Source organism: Aethalodelphis obliquidens, unplaced genomic scaffold, assembly GCF_003676395.1.
Source record: "Aethalodelphis obliquidens isolate GAN/ISIS:26980383/991018 unplaced genomic scaffold, ASM367639v1 scaffold41, whole genome shotgun sequence".
NCBI classification, from domain to species: Eukaryota; Metazoa; Chordata; class Mammalia; order Artiodactyla; family Delphinidae; genus Aethalodelphis; species Aethalodelphis obliquidens.
The window spans coordinates 14,809,830-14,832,942 of NW_020837985.1; the positions used below are offsets into that span (position 1 = coordinate 14,809,830).

At 49.2% G+C, this 23,113-nt stretch overlaps 1 protein-coding gene across 7 annotated transcripts in view; it reads right to left on the minus strand.

Annotated features, from left to right (window-relative positions):
- The window catches only part of AGO2 (argonaute RISC catalytic component 2), a 107,736-nt gene that overhangs the window by 45,218 nt on the left and 39,405 nt on the right, over positions 1-23,113 (minus strand). For 2 of the 7 annotated variants that reach the window (XM_027077966.1, XM_027077969.1), the window contains exons 1-3: positions 14,061-15,279; positions 12,358-12,553; positions 296-416 (exon numbers count right to left, since the gene is read on the minus strand). In XM_027077966.1, coding sequence (XP_026933767.1) covers positions 296-416; positions 12,358-12,553; positions 14,061-14,208 — 465 coding nt within the window. In that variant the 5' untranslated portion in view covers positions 14,209-15,279. Of the gene's footprint in view, positions 1-295; positions 417-12,357; positions 12,554-14,060; positions 15,283-23,113 lie in introns of those variants that run through there. The other 5 variants (XM_027077970.1, XM_027077965.1, XM_027077967.1 and 2 more) reach the window with 5 other exon arrangements.

The following is a 23,113-nucleotide window of genomic DNA, read 5'->3' on the forward strand; positions in this document are numbered from 1 at the left end:
ATCCAGGCTCCTGTCTGGTGCTGGTTTGGGGCATGTGCGTGCACGTGTGTGCTTTACATTTAAAAGTTTAGTGGTTTCAAGAAGTTCTCAACGTCTTTCTCTGCACTTAGACAACTTAACCCTCTGCCACTGAAAACCACGGCACACGGAAGGCAGTTTCTGTGGATCTCACGATGAAGCACACGACCAATTAGCGGCTCCTTCCTCCTGGGTGAAGTGGTTCAGTGTGTGACAAGAGGACAACGGACTTTACTTCTCGCACACTGCTCGATCCAACCCACCTCTGTGAGCTCACCTTATCCCTCCCAATTGGAAGGGGCATCGCTGTGTAGAGATTCTTCCTTCCATCAAACACTGGTTTCCGATCCCCAAAGATCTGTGTTTTAAAGTGCTGAACCATATGTTCCACTATTTCCCTGAAACAAGACAGAATTCGAGCAAAACATCAATAAAATCAGGGAAATGGCACACAAGGACGACATTCTTCTGACACTGGTTTTTAGGCAATTTTATAAGCCCCGTGGCTCCTTTTAAAAACGTGACTTTCAACTTCCTTGTATAAGAAATCAAACTAGAACCTTCCGTGGGTTTACGCTCACTCATTTAGTGACTCAAGCATGGGAGAAGCCCCTCCCCGCCCAGCACTGCGCACGCTGCATCCACGGAAGACTAGCGGACGGGGCTCCTGCTCCGGAAGCTGCTGGACAGGCTGCCACGTGCGACCTGCACACAGAGTGCCCCCCACCCCGCGACACCGCGGGCTGGCTCGGCCGGGGCCTCGGGCTCCTGCGGTTCGCTGTACAGCTCGCCCTGGGTACCGCTGCCCTTTCAGTCTGGGCTCCGGCACGAAGACCCTGAACGTGCAGTGGAGGTTTGCTACTGTAAGCGACGAAGATTCTGGGGCTGTCTGCTCCTCGGGCGTGAACGGGAGCGGCAGGAACCCGGCGAGCACGAAGCAGCTGTTCTCTGTGGGGCTCCGAGGACCGAGCAGACCAGTGGCCCTACCTCGCCCCGTTTTGCCTATCTGTCCACGGCTCAGCAGAGAAACGCACCACGATGACCAGGGACAGCTCAGCTCTCCTGCGGGCCCCAAGGCCCAGGGGAGTGCCAGGCCCACCGGCCACCCTCTCCGTACTTCTGTGCTTCAAGGGAGCCCCACCCGGAACATCCCTGTCAGCGTGTCCCATGAACTCACCCGACTCTGATAAAGTACACACAGGAAAAGCTGTGGTGCCTGCCTGGTCCCCAAAGGTCCTCGTAAGGGAAACATGCAAAGGACTGGTAGCAAACAGACCGTTAGAGGCTCAAAATCTCAGTCATTATCAGGAAACAGCAGCTCATGGGATGTGGTAAAGAGGGAGATGGATTCTGACAGCAGGGAAAGGGGAGGTGGGCAGAGGAGGGGGACGCACATCTGAGCTCAGCCTTGTTGCCGTAAGGGTATTTCTCTGGGACACAGCCTTGGTCATCTTTCAGGACGCAAGAACCAGAAATTCATTCCATTCTTTTCCTTGAATGAGAAAAGCAGGCCTAAGAAGGGTTTGCTTATTCAAACTGGCTTTGCCCAGCTGACTTTCAACTGTGCTAGTTGCAGGAGGTGGGTCTCCGGGGACCCAGCTAATCCTGCCCCAACACCCACCGCTTGGGGAGCCCCTGGGGCAGACGGAGCCTCTGCTTTGCTGGCTTCACCAAGAAGGCACCAACTGGGAGGTCACAGCCCTAGCAGGACAAGGACAGCCCTAGGTGCAGCTCTGACCTCCATCCCCGCCGCCCCTGACCAGTAGCCAGGGTGCAGTCTCACCTGCTGCTGCACACACTACTCTGGGCCACCCAACACAAGGTGGCCCCTTCCTCCACGCTGTCTCCAGACCACTCCCCCCCAAGCTTCAAGGACCCCATCTTCTTGGTCAAGACTTCACAGTCAACTCAAGTTCCAGATGGCTCCACTGGGGAGTCCCGCCCTCATTCAAAGAACAAATCCGCCAACTGAACTCATATTTATCACGAACAGAATTAGGAGGGCACTCGCCCCAACTCATTTTATGAGGCTAGAAAAACTTTTATCTCAAAACGCAACAAGGTGATCGCGGGACAATCTCACTTATAAACACAGATGCAGAACAAAATAAGAGGAAGCCCCACCCTCCACTGCTCCTCTCTCCCCAAGACTGGAGCAGATCAGCCAAAGCAACGTGGTCCTTCCTAAAGGGACCAGTAAAGTACATTGCAATGAGAAACGGACTTCCCCACAGTTCAGTGTGTAGGTAATAAGGGATAGGGGACAACTAGTTCCAAGTGGCATACACAACTCTTTTATTTGGGAGTTGGAAACACCGTAAGAAACAAACCAACCAACTGATATACCATATTCATGGACAGGAATATTCAATTCTGCAAACAAATCCATTCCTTCAAGCCCAATGAAAACCCAGAGGGGTTAATTTTTATCTGATGGGATTTAATAAACTAATTCTAAAATGTATTTGGAAATAACGAAGGATAAAGGCTGGTAAGCACACTCTTGAAAAGGTACCTGGTGGACGTAAAAGCTACCATGACAGAGACAGTGTGGTGCTAGAGGCACAGACAAGCAGAACTCAGGAAAGCATCGAGGGCCCAGAAACAGACCCACGGACATACGGACGTTCCATTGATGACAGAAGGAGAAGACAGAGGACAAAGAGTACTTCTCAATACCTTGTGCCGAGGCAACTAGGTATCGAGTATTCAAAGCAATAAATGGAGCCCACACGACACAAAACGTTTATCCACGCTAACACTTACTGTTCTCAGCTGAATTCAACTGTTGGCATGGTGACTCCACTTACACACCAAACTATAGGTGGGAGTCACGTCTTGCCCAGGACCATCCAGCACCTGGCAGTTTGGCACACCAGGCGCTCAGTAAATATTTGTTCAAAGAAGGAGGCTGTTCAGTCATGACCTCTGGAGTTACCCTGAGGGACTACGAAGCAATCCTGCTCGGGTGACTAATGGTACACAACCCTGACCACCACATGGACTAAGAGAAAGCATCCTCATTACCCACACCATGTCCCTGTGCCTCGATGGCCTGCTTGATCACCTTGTATCATCTTTTGCAAAACATTAGTAGGGATCATTGCTTAATTTTTATGACCTGATAGCAACTAATTCTAAAATGTGAAGGTCCCTTCCCTCTATCAGCCCAGGCGGACTCCCAGAGGCTGGCCAGTGCCTTCCTGTCGTTCTCTCTCTGTTTTAACTGTGGTAAAATACAGATAACATAAAATTTGTCATCAGTCATTTTTACATGTACAGTTCAGGGGCATCAAGTACATCCACATTGTTGTAAAATCATTACCACCATCCATGCCCAGAACTACTTCTTATTCCCCAAGAGAAGCTCCGTTCCCATTAAACAGTAACTCTCCTCACCGCCCCCCCCACCCCTTTCTAGGCTCAAGGACTTTTTTGGACCAGATTCTCCCCAGCGACTGCTGAGAGATATCTGAGCAGAACCACCTGGGCACATGTCATTCCTCAAGTGTCTGTGTTTAGTTCTTTCTTCATATCAAGTTTGACCACTGGAAAGCAAAGTTCCTGTACTACATCAGTTTGGCTCCCTGGACAAACACCTTTCCTGAACCTAATTCTCAAGCTATGATCCTGACCTCACTCAAAAGGCAACAGCCCCCAGATACTATCTGTACACATTCTAGAGACTCATTATGTGCTCAGTACCTTACAGAATGATCCACATATTAAAACGTAGAGTGAAGATGACAATGGCAAACGTGTTGGCACCTACTCTCTGCCAGGCTGCACACGGAACAACTCATTCAGTCCTCACAGTAACCTAGGAGGTCAACACCACCTCCATTTTACACACAAGGACACAGAGGCACAAGCCACACACTGCAGTGTCAGTGGCCAGATGTGAAACTGCCTCGTGGTTAACGGGACATGTCTGCTAATCCAGAGAGTCTGAAACACTCCCTGGCAGCTCGTCTGCCTTGTTACCAAAATTCTGAGAAGTTTTCTCTTTTAAAAAAATGCATTCTTGTAATTTAAAAAACCCCAACAGACAAAAGTCCAAGACCAAATGACTTCACAGATGAATTCTACCAAACATCTGAAGAAAAGTTAAACCTATTCTTTTCAAACTATTCCAGAAAACTGAAGAGGAAAGAGTGCTTTCCGAACTCATCTGATGAGGCCAGCATCACCATGATACCAAAACCAGACAAGGACATCACAAAAAACAGAAAATTACAGGTCGATATCTGATAAACATAGATGCAAAAATCCTCAACAAAATGTAAGCAAATCAAATTCAGTAATACATTAGAAAGATCATACACCATAAAGTGGGATTTGTATCAGAGATGCAAGCATGTTTCGATATCTGCAAATCAATCAATGTGATATACCACATTAATGAAGAATAAAAATCATCATTACCTCAATAAATGCAGAAAAAGCGTTTGATAAAATTCAACATCTATTTATGATTAAAAACTCTCAACAAAGTGGGTATAGAGGAAACATACCTCACCATGACAAAGGCCATAATATGACAAACGGCCAACATCACACTCAATGGTGAACAGCTGAAAGCATTTCCTCTGAGAAGAGAAACAAGAAGACAAGGATGTCCACTCCTGCCACTTTGATACAACATAGTTTTGGAAGTCCCAGCCACAGCAATCAGATGAGAAAAAGAAACAAAAGGAATGCAAATTGGAAAGGAAGAAGTAAAACTGTCACTGTTTGCAGATGACATGACACTATGTATAGAAAATCTTAATGACGCCACCAAAAACCTATTAGAACTAATACATGAATTAGGTAAAGGGGCAGGATACAAAATTAATATACAGAAATCTATTGCATTTCCATACACTAAAAACGAACTATCACAAAGAGAAATCAAGGAAACAATCCCATCAAAAAGAGTAAAATACCTAGGAATAAATCTTACCAAGGAGGTAAAAGACCTGTACTCAGAAAACTATAAGACACTGATGAAAGAAACTGAAGATGACACAAACAGGTGGAAAGACACATTCATGGATTGGAAGAATTAATATTGCTAAAATGACCATACTACCCAAGGCACTCTACAGATTCAGTGCAGTCCCTATCAAAAAACCAATGGCATTTTTCAGAGAACTAGAATAAATAACTCTAAAATTTATATGAAAATGCAACAGGCCCCAAACAGTCGAAACAATCTTAAGAACAAAGCTGGAGGTATCATGCGCCCTGATTTCTAACTATACTACAAAGCTACAGTAATCAAAACAGTATGGCACTGGCACAGAAACAGACACACAGATCAATGGAACAGAATAGAGCCCAGAAATAAACCCAACTTACACGATCAATTAATCTATGACAAGGGAGGCAAGAATATACAGTGGGGAAAAGACAGCCTCTTCAAAAAACAATGTTAGGAAAACTGGACAGCTACATGTAAAATCATCAAACTGGACTACTTTTTTTTACAAGAATACACTCAAAATGGATTAAAAACTTATATTTAAGACCTGAAACCATAAAACTCCCAGAAGAAAACATCAGCAGTATGCTCTTTGACATCATCTTAGCAGTATTTTTTTGGATCTGTCTTCTTAAGCAAGGGAAACAAAAGCAAAAATAAACAAATGGGACTACTTCCAACGAAAGAACTTTTCACAGCAAAGGAAACTATCAACAAAATGAAAAGGCCACCTACTGAATAGGAGAAGGTATTTGCAAACAATATATCTGATAAAGGGTTAACATCCAAAATATACAAAGAACTCATACAACTCAACATCAAAAAGCCAAACAACCCGATTAAAAATAGGCAGAGCACCTGAGTAGACATTTTTCCAAAGAAGATATACAGACGGCCAGACACATGAAAAGATGCTGAACATCACTAATCATAAGGGAAATGCACAACAAAACAATGAGATATAACCTCACGCCTATCAGAATGGCTGACAACAAATAAAAAGTGTTGGCAAGGATGTGGAACAAAAGGGAACCCTTGTGCCCTGCTGGGGGGAATGTAAATTGGTGCAGCCACTATGGAAAACAGTATGGAGGTTCCTCAAAAAGTTAAAAACTACCATACAATCTAACAATTCCACTTCTGGATATCTTTCTGAAGTAAACAAAAACACTAATTAGATACACAATATAAAAGATACGTGCACCCCTATGTTAATGGCCGCATTATTTACAATAGCCAAGATATGAAAGCAAACGAAGTGTCCACTAATAGATGAATGGATAAGATGTAGTGTGTGTGTGTGTGTGTATGTGTGTGTGTGTGTGTGTGTATATACACACACATACATACATACATGCACGCACACGCACACACATACATACATACATACACTGGAGTATTACTCAACCGTAAGAATGAACAAAATCTTGCCATTTTCAACAACATGGATGGACCTAGAAGGTATTATGCTAAGTGAAAGAAGTCAGACAAATACTGTATGATTTCACTTAACAAGCCAAAAAACATAACAAAACAGAGAGACTCACAGACATAGAGAACAAACAGGTGGTTGCAGGGGGGATGAGTGAAATAGGTGAGGGAGATTAAGAGGTATACAAACTTCCAGTTATAAAATAAATAGGTCACTGAACATGTTTTAATGTATTCTTCTGGTAATTTCTAATCACACAGATTTTTTTCGTTAATACATTCTCACTGTGAATTTCCAACACGGATAGTGCTCCAAGTCCGCCTGACCTCCTCTTCATTTCAGTTCTCTTCTCAGAAGCACCCTTATTGTTTTTAAACCTATGCATTGATATAAATACACAGGTACATAAAATAAATACAGTGTATTATGTTTTAAACACACATGGTTCTGGAGCTTGCCGTTTTCCCAGGATGCGTGTTTAACACCTTTCCTCGACACTATATACAAAGTGGCAGCAAGTCTAGAAATAGAAATGTTATCGTATCATGTACTGTAACGTGATGTTAACAAGCCACGTAGTTGTCTATGTTTCCGGACGTGGCATTCATACTGTGAAGCTCCATTCCATTGCTGTCCATCGTTTCACGGTATTCCACAGTATGTTTACTTAACCATCCTCATCGGCTGACACAGAAACGACTTCTCTTCCCTCTCGCTTTTCGCCATCACGATATTAGACGTCCTTGTACACATCTCTCTTTGGGATAAACACTTAGAAGTAGAATTGGTGGGTCAAAGGTATATGGGGCATTATTCGTATTTACATGTATACACAAAACCACCTTCTGAGAAGTCTGGACCAGCGTACATCTCCCCCGGTGGACAGTGCCCATAACAGCAGACTGCCAATGTCACAGCCGTGCTGCCCCGCCCAGCTCTTCCCAAGCACAGCGTGAGCACGCGTGCGGTGCCCTCCTAGGGCCACCTGACAGAGCGCAGGAGGAACAAGGGGGAAAGTGCAGACAAAAGGTGAGGAGCACACCTCCTTCCTTCCGGTAGCCCATCCCGCGCTTCCGAGCACGGCACCACTACTTCTGACCCGTTGGCAAGGTTTCCTGGCGCTGGCTGTAAGGCCCGCACAGCCTAGACCAGCTCTGGGCACCGGCTGTCGTGTGTGACCAACTGCAGCCACGATGGTACTGGAGGCATCCTGAGAAGAGGGACCTTGCCTTATACTGGAACCCCTCCCACAGAAGCCACTGAGAACGGTGATCGAGACTAAGGGCACACCGGGCCGGGACTCACGACTCATCAGAACGTCCGTAGATGGCATTTGCCTCTCAGTCTTGAATGAAGCCTCAGGGTTGAATTTATTAAATATCTACCACGTGCCCTGCACAAGGTTTTGGGAACTCAGAATTAAGGCACTGCTTTAACAGAGGCTGCAGTGTGGAAGCAGACGGGGTGTAGAGGACTGTCTGGACAGGGTCAGTGGCAGGGGACAGTCTGCGGCCGGAGCTGCCTGCTCTTCCGCCTCCCCTTCCCCTCCGGGTCCCCTCTTCCAGCTCTGCCCCGATACTGTCAATCACTGCTCTGACTCTCCCCTCCCAACGAGGGACAGGAACCATGTCTACCTTGTCCCCCGCCGTACGCCCGCCGGCACAGTGCCCATCACACAGCGGAGGTTTCATAAATGTCGGCCGGTTGGTAGTGTGGCTGCCGAGAGGGACTGAGTCAAGGTTTTAGCACGTGGGTTTTGCCAGCACAAAAACCTTCCTTCCAACATTTTTCTAAGCTATTATGAATGATTATAACTTTGAGATTGGACCTTAGGCCAAAGTCCATCAGAACAGTCGAGTGAAGAACCCCGAAGGTTCACACGTTTAACGACGCAGCAACTCTCAGGCTGGCTCAAAACCCAGGGGGGCAGCACGGCATGCCAGTCTGCGGGCTGGCCTTGCCACAAAATGCACCTCAACACCCTTAAATATTTAAGGGCTGGGTTTTTTTCTTTAGATGATGTTCAGCTTGGTGTTGGCTAACCTTGGTTTTTTTTCTAGAAATATGAAAATTTAGTTAAAGTGGGATGAAGTCTTTTCCCATGAAGGTGTCCGCTTACCTCATTATGGCCTATGCTTCTCGCTCTGTTTCTCTCTCTCAATTCCTTTGCCTACCTATGCTATTTTACTTTCTTGGAAAGGTTTAAATATAGTATCAAATTAGCCTGGCACCTCAGGTAACTTGAAGATAACTTACTCTTCTGGCTGCCTTTCATGGCGCTCCCCTTTTAATATACATACCCTTGCAGATTTTGTAACAACCAAATAAAATTCTAGCAATAAATTGAAAAAAAAGATTACAGCCCATCTTTGCTACTTTCTGTTTCACGAGGCAATTTCTAAACACTGGGTATCTTTAGAACCTTACAGTCATAACTACACAGGACTGTGGGAACACAGTCAGGTGAAAACATCGCATTTTAGTCACCATCAGCCTTTTTCTGTTGCCAGAAGACAAAGCCTTAGTCATGCCTATTTTCATAAAAGAAAGCTTCTTGCACACTGTGGTTGATGGCATAATAAGAGCCCACTGCCACCATGCCAATCAAAAGCCCAGAAAATGTGCTTTTTCATGCCTTCATTCCAGCTCTAAGAGTATATCCAAATCACAGATCCTCACAGGATTTTGTCCCAAGGAAACTCAAAATCAAACAAGCCCATTCATTGAGCGTCTCAGAGCATATAAGGCATATTAAAAGATCTCAGAAGACCTTTAGTAAATAAAGCTGTTTAAACCAGTTGTGCCCAAAGTTCTGGTTCACAAACACATTTTTTAGTAAGCACATAGTTAAAGGACCCCATTTTACTGTCAAGTATTGTTTCTTTGGAGACATGTCTTTTGGGGATAAATACTCAGAAGTAGAATCAGTGGGTCAAAGGGTATATACTATTTTTATTTTAACATATACACCAAGCCACCTTCTAAAAAGTCTGGACCAATGTATATTGGCCACACTGAGTGAATCCAACTGTTTAGTTTTACAAATAAGGGAAATGACTCCCCAAACATTCTTTCTCATACCAAGACTGTGATCAGGAAAAAATTTACAGCAAAGAGCACTCTATAGGGCACCAGCACAAACTGGGCAACCAATCTGACTTATTATCAAACTGCAACTCAGAATTCTGTTTCTGACCATGACAAAGTAAGCAGACTTCTCCTCCTGCCCTAAAAAAACTAAAGAAACTAGAGAAAACCTGAGAGCTGTTTTTGACAGTGGAAAACAGGCAGCTTAGGACTGTGACTACCGAGGGAAGGAAAACAAACATTCACTCTGCTGGGCACAATTTCCAAATCACAAAACGGAGAAGGAGCATAAGAGAGCAACAGTCTTGTTGTGCTGCAGAGATGGGGGCAGAAGAGGTAGGAATTTGTAGGGGAGGGTACCAGAGAAGATAGCAAAAGCCAGACTCCCTCAACGTAACATACATAACGTTCAATGAACAAAAAATTCACTATGCATGTGAATAAGCAAGGAAAGGTGACACGTGATCTAAGGGAAAACCTGCCAATAGAAACAGACCCTGAAATGACCCATCTGTTGTAATTAGCAGACACGGGCTGCTATTATAAATATGCTAGTACTATAAATGCATTCAAAGTCATCAAGAAAAAAGATGGCAGCTATGAATGAACAGATGAGAAATCTCAGCAGAAATGTAAACTATGAAAAAGAACCAAATGCCAATTCTAGAAAAAGTACACTATATAAATGAAAAAATTTTTGGATGGTTACCACAGAATATTGGATATTACCAAAAAAAGGTGTGTGTCTGGGGCGGGGGAGATAAAGTGATCTTAAAGAGAGATCAATAAAGATTACCCAAACTGAGGAAAGAGGGAGAACAATTTTTTTTTTTTAAATCACAATCACAAGACAGTATCAAATGGTCTAACATACACATAACTGCAATCCTGGAAGTAGAGGAGGGAATGGGACAGGAAAAAAATGTAAAGAAATGACTGCCAGCATTTCACCCAAATAACATGAAAGACATAAACATTAAGGATCCCAAGAAGGAAAAATACAAAGAAAACTCCACGTAGGCATATCAGAGGCAAACTGGCGAAAAGCAAAATTAACTAGAAAGTAATTGAAAGAAAAAAGACAGATATGGGAGAACTACAAACAACAACAACAAACAGGTTTCATCAGAAACAATGAGGATTAAAAGACGACGTAATAACATCTTTAAGTTGCTAGGGAAAAAACTGTCAATTTAAAATTCTACATCCAGCAAAAATATTTCAAAAATGAGGAGAAAATAAACATATTTGCAGATTTTAAAAAATGGTGGGAGAATTCATCACTGGCAGGTTTGTACAATGAGAAAGGATAAAAGATATTCTTCAGGCTGAGGGGGAAATGATGCAAGTATAAACAAAGATCAACAGAAAGAAATAAAGAGAACTAGATATGGTTAATATGTGGGTAAATAGACTATTTTCTTTTCTTAATTTCTTTAAAATAACAGCACTGTACCATGGGGTTTATAACATACATAGGAGTAAAACACATGCCAACAGTAGCAAAAGGAATTATACTAAAACTATAATTGTTCAAAAAAAAAATTGACAAGTGTTTTTGGAACCTTCAGGAAGTCAAAGGTTTCTTAGAACACACAATATAATAACCACTTTCAGGGACTTCCCTGGTGGCGGAGTGGTTAAGAATCCGCCTGCCAATGAAGGGGACACAGGTTCGAGACCTGGTCCGGGAAGATCACACATGCCGTGGAACAACTAAGCCTGCGCACCACAACTACTGAGCCTGCGCTCTGGAGCCCGTGAGCCATAACTGCTGAAGCCCACGTGCCACAACTACCCAAAGCCCGCGTGCCTACAGCCTGTGCTCCGCAACAAGAGAAGCCACCGCAATGAGAAGCCCGCGCACAGCGAGGAAGAGTAGCCCCCGCTCGCCGCAACTAGAGAAAGTCCGTGCGCAGCAACGAAGACCCAATGCAGCCAAAAATAAATAAATAAGCAAACAAACAAATTTAAAAGAAGAAAGTCAAACAACTCATTGGAAAAAAAAAAAAAAGGAAATAATGCATGAAAAGGTGCTCAACTCATTGGTTACCAAGAAATGAAATTAAACCACAATAAGAAACCATTACACGCTCACCGAAACAGCAAAAATCAACAAGACGAACCATATCAAGTGCTGACAAGGATGTGGAGCAGCGGGAACTCTCGCTGCCAACGGGAGCGCGAGGAGGTACGAGCGCGAGGCGGTACGAGCGCGCCGGGAAACCACTCGGCAGAGTCTCCTACGGCTGAACCTACACTACCCTCTGATCCAGCTACTGCACTCCCAGGTATTTATCTAAGAGAAATGAAAACGTGTGTTCACAAAAGACTTGAACAAGCAGTTCACAGCAGCTTCATTCGTAACAGCAAAGCCCAGAGCGCCTAAGCACCTAATGAGAGAATGAGTAAATGAACCATGAAATAACTGCATCGTAACACATTCCTCTGCAACAAAAATGAGAAGCTATTAACACACACAGTGGTACAGGTCAACCTCAAAAACATGCTGAGAGAAGCAGGATGAAGGGGCAGCTCTCAGCTCTCATGGACCCGTGGGCCGTGCGAGTCCATCTACACAGGCAGGAAACGAGCCTCCAGGGACGGATCCCAGCACTGGTGGTGGGGGGTGGGGGGCGGGGGTACGAGGCAACTTTCAGGGGTGATGGGCGTGGCTAAACATTCGTCAAAACTCACTGAGCAGCACACTTACAATGCGTATTTCTTTGTATCTCAATACAAGAACACTTAAAAAAAAATGCAACGGAAGCTTTCTGGGGAGAAAAGGTCAGAAGGATCTGCTGAGAATCGGAGAGGGTTGATTCGTTTTAAAATAAAGGACAAAACAGAATACCTGTTAACTCTTCTTGGGCATTTCTCTGGCTTGATATCCAATTCATAATGATAGATGTCAATTTTTGGAATGTCCATTTCAAAGAAGTTGGCCTGTAACTTGATCGTTCTCCCGGAGGTCCCGAAGTCGGGTCTGGGTGGAGGCTTGAAGGCATACCCTTGGACGGGTGGCGGTGGCGGTGGAGGAGGGGCAAGCACTGGAAACGGCAAAGAGAACCCTGTTACCCAGGGCCCACGCTGAGAGGAGGCTGGCGCCTGCCCCCGGCACGCTGCCCTCCCCACCCCGCTGGACCCCGCCATCCCAGGCCCGCCGGCACTGCCACCCCCTCCTCCCCCCCCCGAAACTGATGCCCCACCCCGCCCGGGGCCACCTCATCGCAGAGCGCCCCAGTGCCAGGCTCAAGGCCCCCCAGAGCGCACCCCTCCTCGGCTACTCGGCCGCGACACTGCACCTCACCCTCCTTGCTCAAAGGTTTCCCTCCCCGGTCCCCTCCTCGCTCACCGACCCTCTTCACTTCTTCAGACAGCCTCACAGTTCCAGCCCTGCACCCGCAGTTCAAAGTCCTTCCCCCAGGCCTGCGCCTCCACCGGTGAGGCTGTGGTCTACTCCACTGTCAAGACCCTTCGTACACATTCTTCACGGCCAGTTGCTCAACAGTGCTCATCGTTTTACCCGCTTTTCTCTCTAACTCCTCCTTTCCTATCCATCTCTCTCTGCCTCAGCTCGGGTTCCCATTTCATCCTAGTGGGGGCTCGGCTTCCAGGCCCCTCACCCACTTTCCACACATTCTGATCTCACCCTGGCCAGATACCTTCGTGGCCCCCCAGCACGTGGCCCCGACATTTAGGCACTCACGTCTCGGCCTTATCTTCTGCAGCTCTAAGAACCCTCCCCACCAAGAACCAGCTTCACACTTCAGAGCCCTGCACATGCCAGCTCCTGCCCAAGAATCCCGAAGAATCCGTTCACTCCTGTAGCCCTCGCGTGTCCAGCTCACTTCATTGGCATTTCCAGGACGAGTCTGCCGCACCGTGCTGTCATCACACTTGGCTCTCTGCCTGGCTGGCTGGACCACGAGCAGCCTGAGGATCAAGGTCTAAGCGAGCACCTGACGCACACGAGCCCAGAAACACTGGATCCAGCCTTGGGAAAGCCCAAGCTCGGACAGGCAAAGGAAGGTTGCCAAAGTCGCTCACAAAGTGTCCTCTGCCGCGGACCACCGAAGTCACACAGGAAGGTGTGTGCAACATCAAGAGTCAAGAACGTGGGCTTCCCTGGTGGCGCAGTGGTTGAAAGTCCGCCTGCCGATGCAGGGGACACGGGTTTGTGCCCCAGTCCGGGAGGATCCCACGTGCCGCGGAGCAGCTGGGCCGGTGAGCCATGGCCGCTGAGCCTGCGCGTCCGGAGCCTGTGCTCCGCAATGGGAGGGGCCACAGCAGTGAGAAGCCCGCGTAGCCTCCCAACACCAACACTCACACACAGACCTTGACACTGCGCCCCCGAGTACCACTTCCTACACCACAGTCCCTCTTCCAGGGACTTCCGACAGCTGTGCTTGCGTCAACATGGTAGTCAACTACCCCTGCCATCTCTCTCCTGGAAGCCAAGACTCAACACCCCCTTCTCTGCAACAGACCAACCTTTCCACAAAGGAGTCTCAGCAGTAAAGCCAATTCGTTACTTAAAAGTGCTTTATAATATACCTCCTTGGTTACCATGCTTGCCACGTACACTTCTGTTCTCTTTCTCTGCATGTGAGAGATTAAAGATGGGGCAGTGTGAATTGTTAGCAAATGAGACAAAGCCAAAGGGGTGAGACTCATATGGAATTAAAGGGACCCAGACCGTCATGACAGTGTCCCCCCTCCATGACTCTTAAATCCATTAACTTAATCTAGGAGTGCTTCCCCCCCACCCCCAACAGTTAAAAAAAACAAAAACAAAACAAAACAAAAAAACACTTTGTCCCAACTCGAATTTTCAGTAATTCCATTAATAAAATTCAAAGTCGCTTTAGGAAAAGAACCAACAAAAAAAATTTCCGATTAACAGTATACCTTTAATTTTCGCTCAAATATCTTTGTTTCAAAAAAGTTCTCATTTTAAAAAAAATTCCATGTACTGCAATCCCTACTGACATTCACTGGAAAGAAAAGTACTTACTCTACAAAAAATAATAGCAGCTGTTCTTACTGTATTTCTGACATAGTAAAACTCAGGGAGTCTTTGAATTACTTGTTTTATACTTTGGTTTCTTTCTATGAGAAAACAAACATGCTCTAAAGGTTATTAATCTCATTGAGCTAAACCATCTGGAGACCTTTGGGTCTCTCTCCACTAAGCTACTATGACTTCATAGATGACATATTCGCAGCCTTTCACAACAGCCCATCCCTTCAACAAGCACGCCTGGGTGCCCCTTACGTGCTGGGTAGCGTGCCAGAGACCAGAGATACAAAAATAAACAGAGTTCTCAAGCCGCTCACACATCACCTCCCAGGAGAGTGTCTGAGTGCAGGACACCCAGTGGATTACCGTGTTTACTTCTCCACAGTCAGCTGGTCACACGGGGTCCTCGCACTGAGGGTCCTGACCACGCCAAGGAGGGGACACCACTTGCTCCCTGGGGACAGATGCAGACTCTCTGCACTCAGCACCGAGTGCCCACTGACATGAGGTCCCTGTTCTCAGGTGGACTCCCACCTGGCAAGAGGAATCTTGTGAATGTGGAGTCAAGGTTAAACCTTCGTGTCCCAGGAAATGTCCAGCCACAGAGCCACAGAAATCTGGCCCAGGAACCGGAGCGCGATCCACACTGAAGGGAGTCCCAGCTACAAAGCGCTTTCACAGTTTCCTTTCTTGCCGTTGATTTACAGTATCATGTAAGCTTCACGTGTACAGCACAGTGATTCAGTTTTATACATACATATATACATTATACCCACACATATATTTATACACATGTATGTTCTTTTTCAGAATCTTTTCCCTTATAGGTTATTATATAATACTGAGTATAGTTCCCTGTGCTATACAGTAGGTCCCTTCTGGTTCACGTTTCCTAATTGCGCCTCACAGCTACGGAGCAAAGGGGTCGCCTGTGAACTGTGAAGCTGTCCAAGGCCCAGGGAGTAGTAACACAGCTGGCGTGCCCACTCCATCCCACTCCCCAGGCTGCCCCCGCCCCCGCCCGCCAGCTGTCAGTCCCCAGCCTTACCTACCTCTCAGCAAGGCAGGGTCAGGCCTGGGGCCCACCTCTCAGGCTGAGCCTACGCCTCCTATACCCCCAACACCCACCACTTGGACACAATAAGCCGCGGGAAAGAAGGAGAACAGTTCACCAGTTTGCGTCACTAACCTGTATTAATAAAAGCAATGGGGAAAATGCAATGGTAAATTATTTATAAAATATATAATTTCATAAGATATTTCTTCCTTGCTTCTAGATTTTAATAATGAAAATACCGACAGTTCGTGGGGAGCGTATGGAATATAGAGTCACAAGTTAAAGCCCTCTAAGCAGAGGGAACAGGGTGAGGACCTGTGTGGCTTTTTTTTTTCTTTTAATATAGAGTTATTGATTGATTGATTTAGGTTGCATTGGGTCTTACTTGCTGCGTGTGGGCTTTCTCTAGTTGCGGCAAGCGGGCTTCTCATTGCAGTGGCTTCTCTTGTTGCAGAGCACGGGCTCTAGGCATGCGGGCTTCAGTAGTTGTGGCGCGTGGGTTCCAGAGCGCAGGGTCGGTAGTTGTGGCGCACGGGCTTAGTTGCTCCGCGGCATGTGGGATCTTCTCGGACCAGGGCTTGAACCCGTGTCCCCTGCATTGGCAGGCGGATTCTTAACCACTGCGCCACCAGGGAAGCCCAGGACCTGTGTTTCATACCTTTGGGAAGGAAACTCTCCCACCGAGGGTCATGAAAACTGCGCCAGGCCTCAGTCCTGAGACACCTTGGATCTGTTTTTCTGACGCGTAGGGAGTCCCAAGTGTAAACTGCCGGAACAAGCAGGAAGATCCACACACAAAGCTCCGGAGAGGAAGCAGTGGAGCAGTGGAAGCGCAGAGCTCCACCCGTGCTGGGGAAGGGAAGCGGGACAGGAGGGGAGAGGGAGGAGGTGTCAGCTCTTGGCCCCGAGGCTAAAAGGAGGGACGAACGGGCACATGCGCGCGCATGTGACACAGGGGAACCGAAAATCCAGCCCACATCACCTAGAGTTGAGCTCTCCAGGGGCTCCCCTCACACGGCCCGCGGCCCCTCGCAATGCAGCAGGAATGGGGGCTGCCACGCACAGGTGCACCGGACGGGCGGGGTGTCGGAGGGAAAGGGTGAGGAGGGGACGTGGGGAGAGCCCAGAGCACAAGCTCCCTGCTCGGCCTTCTTACCCTGGGCTCCCAGGAGCACGTGCCACCAACACCTACAAGCAAATGGAAGCCCGAGGCCCAGCCCAAGACGAGGCAGCGTCTGGGGAGGAGTTCACGGAGCTGGCGTTAAGCCAACTGGCTGTGGCGCCAGCCGCCTGCTCAGCGGGGACCCAGCCCCAAGTGCCTACCCACCTTCAGGTGCCACCTCATCTCCCCCGCTCCTGCCATGCTGGCAGGCCGAGCGAGCGCCCCCCAGCTTCCGAGCCCTCTCACATCTCCTCCCCTCTTCACGGAGAAATTCAGGTCTGACCTTCCTGTGAGAACGGCCGGCAGCCCCACCGCCTCGCTGCTCCCAACCCCAGGCAGCCCGCACAGCACATTTCCCATCCAGCGACTCATCCAACAGTTTTGTTTGGAATGGATTTCCCGCGGTTAGGCTTGCCTCTGCACGGGGCAAAACCTTTGGGATCGGGAAGGCAAACGCTTCTTTCTCATCCAGCAACACTGGCTGTCACGGCGGGCAAGGACTCGTCCACAGCAACTACCAGCACAGCCCCAGCGCTTCAGTGACTCGGCCACCAGCCCCCGTTCCTGACCAGAGTGCTGCGGGCAGGAGTCCCCGAGCCTGAGAACCCAGCACAGCGTCAGGGACAAAGCAGGCACGAGGGTTTGCCGAGTTGCTGCCGAGGTGTGTTTAAAATTTCCATCGTTAGAGCCACAGCTCAATCAGTGAAAGGGAAACATGTAGTGAATGAGTAATCGACTTCCTGTATGAGTAACCGGCTCATAGAAACCAGAAAGCTTTCAAGAGATTCCACGGGAGGCGAGCCTGTCATTGCACTGGGCGTCCTGCAGAAACCCACGCCCAAGGTCTGGACTGTCGCTGGCCTGTCAGAGGAAGAGGAAGGTCCCAGAGCAGGGCTGTGGGACACCTGCCCTCACCATCTCTTGGCAGCCCCTCGCCAGCGCTGCTCGCCCGTCCCAGCGCCCCCCCCCCGCCCCACCGAGCGAGGGATGGAGACACACGGACGCAAACCCACACACTCACCCCTCCTCTCTCCCACCCGGAACTGGGGACGCAGGTCACACACCCGAGGAGCCAAGGAGATCCCCTGAGACCGCTGCCTACATGCACCAGCACGGGCAGGGCCCCAAGACACGAGGCGACCTCACGGCAGCTAAGACCCCCTCCAAGAGAAGGAAGTTTGGCCTCCTTCCGAATGTGCCAGGTACCCAAGAGCTCGCGGCGGGGCCATTCTTCACCGACTAGATCATGGGGCCCGCCCTAAAGCAGCACCTGTGGGTAACTTCCACTCAAGGAAGCCGTCTCGTTTCCTTACCCATGATGGTAGACGCGGGCGACCGGGTGAATCTTTCCTACACTGCAGTCTTCTCTCTGATTATCACCCTTATTACAGAAGATGTAGAAAAGTACAAAGAAAATTTAAATCATCTGTTACACCAGAAGTTGACTAACAGGCAAAGCTGGGACTCAGACACAGGTCCTGTTGTCATCAGAGCATGTGAGGTTTGCCACCAAAGCGGAGCTGCCTCAAGTCCTTCTGAGAGAGTAGACAAGGTTTAAATCAAACAAGGGACTTCCCTGGTGGTCCAGTGGTTAAGAATCCACTTTCCAATGCAGGGGACGCAGGTTCAATCCCTGGTTGGGGAACTAAGATCCCACATGCCACGGAGCAGCTAAGCCCATGCACTCTAGGGCCCACTCCCCTCAACTAGAGAGCCCACACGCTGCAACTACTGAGCCCATGCACCACAGCTAGAGAGAAGCCCGCGCACTGCGACAAAGAGCCTGCGCGCCACAACTAAGACCCCACGCAGCCAAATAAATAAATAAATAAATATATATTTTAAAATACACTCGGGGGACTTCCCTCATGGTGCAGTGGTTAAGAACCCACCTGCCAATGCAGCAGACACGGGTTCCAGCCCTGGTCCGGGAAGATCCCCACATGCCGCAGAGCAACTAAGCCCGTGCGCCACAACTACTGAGCCCGCGTGCCACAACTACTGAGCCTGTGCACTCCGGAGCCCGTGCGCCACAACTAGAGAGAAGCCCGTGCGCCGCAACTAGAGAAGCTGTGCGCTACAACGAAAGATCCCACGTGCCGCAACTAAGACCCGACGCAGCCAAATAAATAAATATTTAAAAACAAACAAAATTAATAAGAGAGATGCACTAACAGTGCATAATAATCTAGCCTCACCAAGTTCATTCAATTAGCATTTCAGAGCATAATCATAGCTGCCACTTACTGAGGTCTGTGTACCAGACAAGCAGAAAACACAGGGCTGTCTTGTCACGTGGCAGCGGTCACGGACGCCACAATGTACGTTTAAAACCTGAAGCTACTTCAAAATCATGATGTTCATTAGACCTGCTGCTGGACCTTGTTATTAAAGGTGGTAAAGGACCCATTTGTTACTCTGTCACCCTTTTGGTTTGGTATTTTGATAACTATTTCAATACAACCAGTTTTCTTTGTCATCCTATGTATTTTGTTCTTTGCTTTAAAAAACATTATTCTGGAAAGGGATCCATCCACAAGCGTCACCAGACTGACAAAGAGGCTCATGACTGCACACTTTTGGGAACCACCTGCTCTAGGGGCACAGGGTGGCCTCATCTCTAAGCAGAGAGGAGAGTGTTTCGGCTGCTGATAACGTCACAAAACCTCCGTGGTCTCTGTGGCGGTGTGGAGGGTGGGCAGGTCTGACGTCCCTCCACCAGGAACAGCCCTGCAGACAGCACCACGCCCTGCAGGCCCACAGGGGCTCTGTCTCCATGGCTGCCCTGAGATCACCCATCCCTGACGTGATGTGAGCTCACGATTTACCGGCTGCCATGACAACAGGCTCTCCAGGCTTCTTCTGCTCATCACACGGGCCCGCCTACCACGCTGCTGAGTTGGGAATCAGAAATCAGACATCCTGATAAGGCCTGACAGCAGTGCCCCAGGGCCCACGGCTCTACCCGCGCTGGGCACCTAGGGCCATGGGAGCGGATCCTGGGAAGAAGCTGTTCCAGGGTGAGCAAGGGGACAAGCATAGCTGTTCAGAGAAGCTCTTCATTCCAGATGCTGTTTTCTAAGTACTTAGGCACATGGAACTGAACTTTCAAAAAACTGCAAACCACATTAGGTCAGGCACCCGGATCTGGAATCCACTTGGCCTCCGCCCCTGCCCCTTCACTCCAGCTTTCACGGCGCATCTGCTGTTACAAGCACAAACGCAAAGGTCTGGGTGCCAGCTTATACCATCAGGCCGAGAACAGCATTCCTGACCACGGTCGACTTGAAATAAATCACAGAACCTGAAGGCTGGAGTCACCTTGGACAATCTTGGAGACCCAGAGGAGACAGCAACTCACCCCCACCTGCTCTAAGCCATCAACTGTGAGCCGGATCTGGGCAGGTCTGGGGGCCTGGTCTCGGGGAGGCCCAGGAAGCAGCACAAAGGTACCAAGCAGCAAGTACCAGGACTGCCCAGAAGGGGCCCAGGGCTGCCGGCCACGGCCCGGCCCGGCCCCGCCCCTTCCACCACATCTTACTACCCAGAGCGGCCGGCCCCGGCCCCGGCCCCGCCCCGGCCCCGCCCCTTCCACCACATCGCACTATGAGTTATCTGACGTTCAAAAACAAAAAGATCTGCGTGACTGTTCGCTCCTGGGTGACTGAAATGTTCCTTAAGAAAAGCCCAAATGGCGTTCCTGTCTGCACGCACTGGCTGTTCCGTGCTGCTTGAACTTGGGCCACAGCCTTGCTGGGAGGCTGGAGGGTGGGGCACTCCTCCAGGAAGTGAGCCCAGCACACCAGCACCCACGTCTCAGTGGGGCTGGGATCAAAGATTTGCCACCCAGATACCAGGAGGCCATTGTAAAGCTCTTTCCAGAATCTCAAAGTAACCGTCTGTATTCAAAGCCATGCATCCCCTATTCTCCTTTTAGAATTCTGTTTTCATTATATTGGGTATCACAGCCAGAAACTATGAAGGCAAAAGAAAGTGATAAAAACAGCTCAGGGCTGTCCAGCCCTTCCACGCCACGCCTGGGGCCAAGCCGGTGTGGACACCAGCTCCCTGATGCTTTGCTGTGTGGAGGATGGGTGGCGTGTCAGGCTCCCCGGGCCAGGCCTGGGGCTGTGTGTCTCCTCATAGGCTAGAAGAGCTCGTCAGGCACAGACCAGAAAGCAGGTGCCGACAGACCAGCACTCTCCCGCTGAAACCAGGACACACGGTTACCACGGACCAAATCCACCTGCTGCCTACACAGGCAGGGCTCGCTTGTGGCCACCGAAACTGACTGAACTGCATTAAACAATCCCAGCAGCCTCTTTGCTGAAGTGAGTGGAAGCAGTGTCAGGACGAAGCACTAAGAATGCAGACAGGCACGCCTGCTGTCAGCTGGAGATCAAGTCAAACATGACCGAAGCGTTAGACCCAGGCGACCGACAGCCAACTGTGAGCAGGGAAACAAACCAAACCCAGTTGAGTTCCCGGAGAAAGGGACCGTCTGACCAGACACAAAGACCCAGGAACGCTCGCCCACACGCACGTCCGGCCCGAGTGCCCTGCCAGGTGGAGCTGGGATGGAACCCAGGCCGAGACACAGACGCCTCCGCCTGGCCCGGGCCTCGCTCCTGCTGCCCCGCGAGCTCAGAGTCAGCTCAGGGCAGGGAGGACCCAGGCCCGGTCACTGTAGGAGGACTTGCTCTCAGCAGCATCTGGTGCCACCAGCGTTCCGATGGGATAGTCAACGTCAGCCCAGAGCGCAGGGGCTCTGGGGACACCCCACAGCAGAGGCTGACCATCAAGCCCGCTGACGCCCCCAGGCCTGCAGGTCCCAGCTGGGGCGTGAGCCCCCATCCCCCACGCCCACAGCAGCCCAGAGGACTTTCTTCCTCCTCGTGCCCTCGGGCAGGCTTGCACAGCAACTCCTCTAGATGAAGAGGAAGGGTGGGATGGGCGGAGCCCAGCGACACAGTGGCAGCCTCCCCAGACCGGGGCGGGGATAGGGACAGGCCCTGCAAGGAAGGCAGCCAGCCGTGGTCTGCAGACCTGTTCTCTGTAAATGTGTCACCCTCGCGCGGGCCACCGTTCCTGTAAGCCTTTCACGTCTTCCGCTCTCGGTGGAAATTCCCACCTGGTTCTTGGTAACATGCAAAGAGAGGGCTCCGAAGGCGGCCTGAACAGGGAGCTGTGACCCCAGGGGCAGATGCGCCCAGGTGAGAGCCGGCCCCAAAGGCCCCAAAACCCTGAAGATATTCAGCCTTCTCCCGGGGAGCATGCAGCTTGCACGGGAAGAGGCCACAAGCCAGACGGACCACTGAGGATTCATTACAAGACAAGCACCCAGCTACCCTCGTATCAGTGACTAATATTAGTCTCTATTTTTGTTGCAAATTCAAAGAACTTTGTCTACGATGGGGTTTTTTTGGTTGTTTTTTTTTTTTAAATAAATTTACTTATTTATTTATTTATTTTTGGCTGCGTTGGGTCTTCGTTGCTACGCGCGTGCTTTTTCTAGTTGCGGCGAGCGGGGGCTGCTCTTCGTTGCAGTGCGCGGGCTTCTCATTGCGGTGGCTTCTTTTGTTGCGGGGCATGGGTGCGGAGCACGGGCTTTAGGCACGCGGGCTTCGGTAATTGTGGCACGTGGGCTCAGTAGTTGTGGCGCACAGGCTTAGTTGCTCCACGGCATGTGGGATCTTCCCAGACCAGGGCTTGAACCCGTGTCCCCTGCATTGGCAGGTAGGTTCCTAGCTGCTGCGCCACCAGGGAAGTCCTACAATGGGTTTTTAAGTGGGCTTTTGTGGTTAACCTGAAACTCCCATCAGCATTAAAAACACAATCTTCTTTGAGGAACAGTCCCCAAAGCCACCCCTGTGATGTGTGAAAAGAAAACTTTTTTTTTTTTTGCTTGCGGTACGTGGGCCTCTCACTGCTGTGGCCTCTCCCATTGCGGAGCACAGGCTCCGGACGTGCAGGCTCAGCGGCCATGGCTCACGGGCCCAGCCGCTCCGCGGCATGTGGGATCTTCCCGGACTGGGGCACGAACCCGTGTCCCCTGCATCGGCAGGGGGATTCTCAACCACTGCGCCACCAGGGAAGCCCCAGAAAACTTTTTTTCTCATAGAAAATGTTTTAATGAACTTTCCCTCTTAAGTTAAAAATGCCCCCTCTGATTCACCATCTGTCTTTACTCAACGATATCAGAAATACTATAATTAACACGAGGAAGGATTAAACAAATACTTGTAAAATACAAATTACCTCCTACAGAAATGTCCCCCAAATGGCTGATATGACATTATTGTGGACTAGGGGTTCTTTGAAGCGTTTGTCAGAAAGTTTGGAAGCGCTTTACAAAAAAGCCCCGTGAA